This window comes from Acinonyx jubatus, chromosome E1, assembly GCF_027475565.1.
Source record: "Acinonyx jubatus isolate Ajub_Pintada_27869175 chromosome E1, VMU_Ajub_asm_v1.0, whole genome shotgun sequence".
NCBI classification, from domain to species: domain Eukaryota; kingdom Metazoa; phylum Chordata; class Mammalia; order Carnivora; family Felidae; genus Acinonyx; species Acinonyx jubatus.
This window is the reverse complement of record NC_069397.1, coordinates 54,056,266-54,064,556: the sequence shown is the minus strand read 5'-3', so window position 1 is coordinate 54,064,556 and position 8,291 is coordinate 54,056,266. Positions and strand designations below refer to the sequence as shown.

The following is an 8,291-nucleotide window of genomic DNA, read 5'->3' as shown; positions in this document are numbered from 1 at the left end:
GACCCGTGCAGGGGGCGGTGACGCGCCCGCCCTCGTGGGCGGGACTTCCGGAACCAGCCTCCATTTCTACGGGCTGACCTGCGAAGCAAGGCCCTCCCCTTTGGCGTTGGGATTGGCTCTGGGAAACTTTCCGGTGACCCATTTCCGTCCCTTGCTGCTGTGGACTGTGGGCCGCCGCGGTAGGTGAAGGTGAGTGGGGTTTGGGGCGTTGGGCCCGACTCTGGCGGGCTGCCGTGCCTTGCCTCCTTCAGACCTTGCGCCGACCCTTGTCGCACCCCTGCCGAGGATGCCTGCCCTGCCGTTGTTCCGCTGCCAAAGTGTCCGGGTGTAACTGCAGCCGCCGCTCTGCGCCGCACTCCCTTCCGCTCCCCTCCCCCTCGCGCGAGGTCGCTGGGGTCGACCTGCCACCTCTGACCGAGGTGCTTCCCCACACCTGATCTGGTTCGGTCCGCCCCCACCAAGGCCGACTTCGGCAGTTCGGTCTGGGGGCTGGGGAAATGTTACCCCGAGATCGTGTTAACTTGTTGAGGGACACTCAGTCTCTTCCTCTTGAGGGTCCTGGCATTCGAGCGTGTGGAGCGTTCAGAGCAAGACAAAATCCCATCATTTATGAAGCCTACCTGCACTGGTGCTTGGAAAAGTCTCTGTCAAGGCGCTTATTTCTCTGGCGTCTTTTAAGAGTCACCTGCCCATCACCTCCACTTATCCTGAGAGGGAAAGAGAAACCAAGAGGCAGGTGTTGGAACAGTTTCTTTTTAAGATCCCGAGGAGGATTTCTTCCACCTTCCTTGTGATCCACCCCGTAGTTTGTAAAGACTTTTGACATTGTCTTTCTCCTAATGTCTGGCACTGATCTTAAATTTAGTTTTGACTATTTTCCCATTTTCTTAGTTAAGGGGAAAAAAAAATGGCTGTAACTACTTTCTATCTTCTCTCACGTTCACACATATGGAATACCTGTGTTAAGGTTATTGCTAGAATCCACAGGGCATGTGCTAGTGCTGCAGAGGATAATCAGACCTGAATTAGAAAGTGCAGGTATTACCAATCCGGTAGGGAAGGGGTAGAGAGCCCCTTAAGCTTGTAGGAGACTGTAGGGCAAATTGGTGTGCACAATTTCACTTGGTACTTTTTTTTTAAGTTAAAAAATTTTTTTTTCCATTTATTTTTGAGAGACACAGAGAGACAGAGCACAAGTGGGGGAGGGGCAGAGAGAGAATGAGACACAGAATCCAAAGCAGGCTCCAGGCTCTGAGCTGTCAGCAGAGAACCCAACACGGGGCTCAAACTCCACAAACGGTGAGATCATGACCTGACCGAAAGTTGGAACCTCAATCGACTGAGCCACCCAGGCGCCTCTTAATTTTTTTAAATGTTTATTTATTTTTAAGAGAAGACAGAGTGCAAGTTGGGGAGGGGCAGAGAGAGAACGAGAGAGACACAATCAGAAGCAGGCTCCAGGTTCTGAGCTGTCAGCACAGAGCCAGAAGCAGGGCTCAAACCCATGAGCTGTGAGATCGTGATCTGAGCTGAAGTAGGACGCTTAACCGACTGAGCCAGCCAGGCGCCCCTCACTTGGTACTTTTAACAGCTTTCTGAGATAAGCAGGGCCGGTATTATCCCCATTTTTTCCGGCATAGGGTCTGCTGTATTTAAGCTTTGTTGAAACTTGGGTATGTATCAGGTTCTGTGCACTGGAGAATCAGTGAATAAAACACATTCATTCTGAGTGGAAATGTATTTAAATGATTAACTTTTATGTAATGCATGAGTGTTACTTTAGCAATATTTCCGAAGATAAGAGCAAACGCTAAAGAACTGGGCTTTTAAGGAGGAGTGGGAATTGGGGGAATAGAGGGGGACAGTTTCAGGGGAAATAATGTGGTTATATGGCAGGTTGCATGCCTTGAATTTGCAAAGCTAAACTTGTTCCTTGTTTAGTAATCCTGATTCCTTCAGTTGATAAACATACTCACCAAGTGCTCAGAGGATGCTTCTCTATTTCTTACAGATTTGCATGTTTCTAAGGTGCCCTTTGGAGGATTTGCTCTAAGAGTCCTGTTGTTTTTTTGTTTTTTTTTTTAACGTTTATTTATTTTCGAGACAGAGAGAGACAGAGCATGAATGGGGGAAGGGCAGAGAGAGAGGGAGACACAGAATCGGAAGCAGGCTCCAGGCTCTGAGCCATCAGCCCAGAGCCCGACGCGGGGCTCGAACTCACGGACCGCGAGATCGTGACCTGAGCCGAAGTCAGACGCTTAACCGACTGAGCCACCCAGGCGCCCCTCTAAGAGTCCTGTTTTGATCTGACCTGTTTTATTTTCCAGGATCTCAAGATGGCTGGGCGAAAACTTGCTCTAAAAGCCATTGACTGGGTAGCTTTTGGGGAGATCATACCCCGAAACCAGAAGGCCATTGCTAACTCCCTGAAATCCTGGAATGAGACTCTCACCTCCAGGTCAGTACCATTCTGAGAGGGACCCTCTTAACTTGCTCCAAATGTGGAAGCAAAACAGTGCTTTGGAATTAAATATGAATTTCTGATGCTCTTCTGGTATAAAGAAATTCATACATTTTGCAAATGAAAGTAGTTTTTGGCATTCCTGGAATCTCTCTCCTAGAGAAAAGTGTGATAATAGCTCTAGGCCATAGGAATAAGGAACAGGGAAAGTACTGTGTGGATTTTCTGTTGCTCATAGAAGAATCTTAACTTTTTTTCTTCCATGTGAGCAGGTTGGCAACTCTCCCCGAGAATCCACCTGCTATCGACTGGGCTTACTACAGGGCCAATGTGGCGAAGGCTGGCTTGGTAGATGACTTTGAGAAGAAGGTGAGACTTCAGGCAGCTAAAGCACTGGTCTTGTAATGTGGCTTGTGGGTATGGAGCAGAACAGTAGGTAATTACCTGTGCAGGATGACAGTGTGGAAAGAAGGGTGCTGTTAACAGGTCCCATATTAAGGAAATATAATTTTAATGTTGGGGTAAAAAATAAAACAGGTCCAAAAGGAACCTCAGGAAAAATGGGTGTGGCCAAAGGTCTTGAGGTGGTAGTTTTATACGGTAAACGTGGAGAATTCAGGGTCTATTTATTTGGCAGATTTCTTATCCAAAGAAACAGCCCATACAGCCTTAATCAGGGAGCCAGAGGGCTGTGAAGTTAAATGTTTCCATCCCAACTCTTCCGGAATTATTTTTTAGCCCCTCACCTGTCTCCCTAACACCTTTTCTACCTTTTTTTCCCTTTTCCTGCTCCTTTTTACTGTGTCTTGTGGCTTAATTTCTCACCTACGTATCTCCATTTCTGATGTTTACATGTTAAACCTCAGTATCTGGAATTTAGTTGTTTACCCATTTGACAGATGCTTTCCAAAGGCCTACCCTGTGCCAGGTGCAGTGCTCCGTGCTGGGGCTATAGGACTCGGCAGTCTTCTAAGGAGACCATCTCCATCTCCATTATGCAAACGTTCTTCTGCCAGTCAGTCCAGAAAGAGAAATCAGAGTTTCTTCAGACTACAAGGTTCTAGGAGGCCATTTTTGAGGTCATCAAATCCAACCATCCTTTTCAGATGATGACACTGAAGCTCATTGTAATAAAGAATTGTCCAGTTAGCGACAGGACTGAGAACCTTGAGCTCCTGTTTTCAGGCTAATCTTTCTACTACAACACTCTAGATGCATACTGGTTTTCTCTTGGAATGGGGAATGTTTTTATCTATAAGGATCGGTGGTTTTGAGCCCTTTCTTGGACTCCCGGGTATATTAGTAACAACTGTCCCTGTGTTTGTAGTTTAATGCCCTGAAGGTTCCTGTGCCAGAGGATAAATATACTGTCCAGGTGGATGCTGAAGAAAGAGAAGATGTAAGTAGTTGAGACTCTGATTTTAAGATTCTCCTAATTCCTGATGGCTCCGTATTTCTTAGAAGTTAGGTGAAGTAGAGTGAGCTCTAGAAAATGCAAGTAATCTATGGCAATAGTGCTTCAGTAGTTGCCTGGGAATGGGAGGGAGGGGGCTGATAAATTTGTTCCTTGTCTCGATTGTGTTGCTGGTTTCATAGGTGGATACATAGGTCACAAGTTACCAAGTGGCATTCTTTAAGTATGTGCATTTTATTGTATGTCAGTCATACCTCAACTAAGCTGTTAAAAACAATTACGGAGTTAGAATCAGGTAGAGAAATTATCCAAGGTAGTAGTCAAATACCTATTTGCTTGAAAGTATGAAAGCCAAATGTGGGAACACCGGTGGCTCCACCAAAGAGAAGTCTGGCTAGTGATCAGACGGCTTGTCCTGAGTGTACAGTAAGCAGCCCCTGTGAAATACTGGCATTTTGTAGGTTGTCTAGGTGAGCAAATTGTTGACAACCCTGGTCCTGCTATTATAAGCTGGCTCTCCTGTATGGGCTTCTTTGTGCATTTAGGAAAAGCTGTAGTTTGCTTCCCAAAGCATGCTCCCCTCAGGAGTCGGCACACGCAGGAGTCTGCACAGAATGGGAAGGCAAGAGGGGTGGGCTCTGGGATTTTTCTGTCTTGGGAGCCTCAGAGTCAGGACAGTACAACTTGGTTTCAAAACAGAATGTCTCCCTTCTCTTTAAGGTGAAAAGTTGTGCTGAGTTTTTGTCTCTCTCAAAGGCCAGGATTGTGGAATATGAAAAAGAGGTAAGTGACCCTTGGCTGTTGTTTGTAATAGGTCCTCTCTCTCTCACGGCCACACTCCTTTCACCCAGTGGCAGTAACCTACCTTGGATTCGTTTTTGTATCTCTGTGGCCCTCTTTACCTTCACCCAATTGCCCTCTTTCCAGCTGGAGAAGATGAAGAATATAATTCCATTTGATCAGATGACCATTGAGGACCTGAATGAAGTCTTCCCAGAAACCAAATTAGACAAAAAGAAGTATCCCTACTGGCCTCACAAGCCAATCGAAAATTTATAAACTTGAGTTGGGGAGAAAGCTCTGGCCCTTGTATTATAAATTCTGGACATTAAAAATAATGATACGGTGCTGTGTGTCTGTTCCTTTGCAGCAGAGATAATTATAACTCTGAGGTGCCCTCACTGGAAGTGGTCTTTTTATTAAAATGGAAAGGTGAGCCTACAGGTTTGTGCTGGTCCAGTTATCTCATGGTTAGGATATGTAGGAGCCAGTTAGCCCCCAGAGCTGCTGAAATCTTAACAAGTAACAATAGGAAAAAAAAGAAAAACAAAAAAACCCACAAAAATAACAGTAGGGCTGATGACAGTGTATTTCACTGGAATGTAATAAGGAAGAAACATCTACTGATCCCTTGAACTTCCTCTTTGATTTCAAACCACTGGTTCCTAAGCAGTGCTCCCTTCTACTTGTCCCTAAGTCAGTCACAAGGACAGATGGTCCACATTGCAGATATAACAGGGTGAGTAGCAAGCAGGGATCTCCTCTGTTTCAGCTCTTCACCATAAATGTGGGATAAAAGGAAATTTTGTTGCAAAGTTAAAATGTAGTACAGCTTTGTGCTTGAACATAGAAAATTATTTTAATTCCATCATTTCATTAAAAAAATTCCTACTATTGATCCTAGTTAGCAGGACTTCTGAGCAGTGCCAAGAAATACATGTGGTTTAAATTTATTTTATTTTTTTATTTTTGAAGGAGAGGGAGACAGTGTGAGCAGGGGAGGAACAGAAACAGAGGGAGACATAGAATCTGAAGCAGGCCCCAGGCTCTGAGCTGTCAGCACAGCCCAGTGCGGGGCTCAAACTCATGAACCATGAGACCATGACCTGAGCTGAAGTCGGACACTTAACTGACTGAGCCACCCAGGTGTCCCAGGTGGTTTAAGGTGAGGTGCAGAGGCACCTGGGTGGCTCATGATCTCACAGTCTGTGAGTTCGAGCCCCGCATCGGGCTCTGTGCTGACTGCTCAGAGCCTGGAGCCTGCTTCGGATTCTGTGTCTCCCTCTTTCTCTGCCCCTCCCCCGTTCATGCTCTGTCTCTCTCTGTCTCAAAAATAAATAAACATTAAATTTTTTTTTTTTTTTTAAAGTAAGGTGAGGTGCAGGTGTCTGGCTAGCTTAGCCATCAGAGCATGTGACTCTTGATCTCAGGGTCCTGACTTTGAGCCCCACGTTGGGTGTAGAGATTACTTTAAAAAAGAAAGAAAGAAAGGGGCACCTGGCTGCCTTGGCTGGTTAGGCATCCCACTTCAGGTCATGATCTCACAGTTCGTGGGTTCAAGCCCTATGTTGGGTTCTGTGCTGATAGCTCAGAGCCTGAAGCCTCCTCCTGATTCTGTCTTTCTCTGCCCCTCCCCTGCTTGCAGTGTGCTTCTCTCTCTCTCTCAAAATTAAATAAACATTTTAAAAAATTAAAAAAAAATAAAGTAACGTGAGGTGGTAGAAAGCTTTCTATTACCCTTGAAGTCAGAGGACCTCGTATGCCTACCACTTTACTCTTTTGACTGTTTTAATTGCTGGTTTTAGACTACTTATTCACTATCTTAAGACTTGCCTCTTCTCATTCACAAACATCAGGATTATAATGAGAATTAAATGTGAAGTTTCTAGGTAAGCAGCTGTTCTGAGCAGAGGCATCTGACTGGATGAGGCTTAAGCCCTGTAGGAAAAACCTGGAAGAGGAAGGATAGCCTGCACAGACCAACAGTTTTGTGACATTGCTACCAAATATTGCAGACGGGCTGTACTGGAGAAATGGCAGCAATGGCTGGGAGCGCTTAGAAGGTGACGTGGTCCTAAAGGACATAAACAGGAGAGCCTAGGCACCATCACCCCCGATCGTAGGGGCAGGCACTATGCTGAAGGTAGAAGGTTAAGGGGCAAGGTGTGTTCCACTTAAGAGCTGCTCTCGTGACAGTCTGTGATGTAGCTGTGCCAGAGGCCTTTCATGCACCAAACAAATTAGTACCACACGCTTTCCGCTGTGAATCCTTCACTCAACTGGCACTGAGTCATCCCATTGAATATCGAAGAATTCAGACGAGTGAAAACACGGGGGATCTGAGAAAAAGCCGTTCAGTTTGCTTTTGGACTGCGGTTAGAACTCCCCTTCAAGGAATCTCGATGCCCACTCAGGAAGTTTTGTAACAGGAGTCCCTAGCATTGGGGGAGACCCTTTGTAAGACTTACTGGAAGAGACACAAGTGAACCGCTGAGAACATGCTCTCCTTCCAAGGCACTTGCATAGTATTGGGGCACTTCTAAATTGTATACCCTCCTGGGTGGTTTGCAGTTTTTGCATTGAGTGGACATTGATTTTACAGAAAAATTAGTCACTAGGGGGGCACCTGGCTGGCTCAGTTTGTGGACTGTGCAACTCTTGATCTTGGGTTGTGAGTTCAAGCCCCACACTGGGTGTAGAGATAACTTAAAATCTTAAAAAAAAAAAAAATCACTAGTAAAATAGGATTATATCTTTCAAATCAATAGAAAAAAGAGCAAGAGCTAAAGATAGAAATCAGCAAAAACAGTTGCATCAGGGTGGCTCAGTCTGTTAAGCGTCCCAACCCTTGATTTTGGCTCAGGTCATGAACTATGATCTCATGAACCAGGAGATCATGCCCTGCACCTGGCTCTGTGCTGAGAGCAAGGAGCCTGCTTCAGATTCTCTCTCTCTCTCTCTCTCTCTCTCTCTGCACCTCCCCCATTCATGTGCATGCTCACTCTCTCTAAAATATTTTACATTAAGAAAAATAAAAAGCATAAATACAGAATCAAACATACTTAGGATAATTATGAGTCAGTAAACACCCCTATTAGGAGGCAAATTTTCACACTGGGTCAACCCAAAATCCAACCACAAGCTGTCCATCCTTAAAAAAAAAAAAAAAAAAAAAAAGATGTATCAAGGTTCCAAGTCATTATTTAAAAACTGGCATCCTGGGGGTCCCTGGGTGGCTCAGTCAAGCATCTGACTTTGGCTCAGGTCATGATCTCACAGTTTGTGAGTTCAAGCCCCGCATCAGGCTGGCTGCTGTCAGCACAGAGCCTGCTTCGGATCCTCTGTCCCCCGCCCCCCCCCTCCCGTGCTCCCGCACTCTCTCTCTCTCTCAAAAATAAACATTAAAAAAAAAAAAAAAAAAAAAAAACCCGGCACTGAAGGGGAAAAAATTAAGCATTTATCCTACCTTTTTAAACAACTGTATTTGGGATAAACTAATAGACAATGAGAGAAAGTTTTTTACAACATATTTCAGCTAATAAATGGAAAAGAATATTAGAAAAGTGACTATTCTGTAATCCATAATGAAATAGTTAATTCAGGCAAAGCTCATCAGTGGATGAAACCATTACATGG

General features: G+C 45.1%; 1 protein-coding gene across 1 annotated transcript; it reads left to right on the top strand.

Moving 5' to 3' along the window:
• The first annotated feature begins 33 nt into the window (after positions 1 to 33).
• ATP5PD (ATP synthase peripheral stalk subunit d) lies at positions 34 to 5,002 on the top strand. The gene is made up of 6 exons (XM_015086117.3): positions 34 to 189; positions 2,328 to 2,458; positions 2,734 to 2,830; positions 3,789 to 3,860; positions 4,596 to 4,658; positions 4,803 to 5,002. The coding sequence occupies exons 2-6, from the start codon at positions 2,337 to 2,339 to the stop codon at positions 4,932 to 4,934; spliced, it is 486 nt and encodes a 161-aa protein (XP_014941603.1). The 5' UTR covers positions 34 to 189; positions 2,328 to 2,336; the 3' UTR covers positions 4,935 to 5,002.
• The last annotated feature ends 3,289 nt before the right edge of the window (positions 5,003 to 8,291 follow it).

What these genes read in the sequence shown, in the direction of transcription:
- ATP5PD (XM_015086117.3), top strand. Translation starts at nt 2,337, where the DNA reads ATGGCTGGGCGAAAACTTGCTCTAAAAGCCATTGACTGGGTAGCTTTT. An exon ending in AATGAGACTCTCACCTCCAG is followed by an intron (nt 2,459 to 2,733) that starts GTCAGTACCATT and finishes CCATGTGAGCAG; the next exon opens with GTTGGCAACTCTCCCCGAGA. An exon ending in TAGATGACTTTGAGAAGAAG is followed by an intron (nt 2,831 to 3,788) that starts GTGAGACTTCAG and finishes CTGTGTTTGTAG; the next exon opens with TTTAATGCCCTGAAGGTTCC.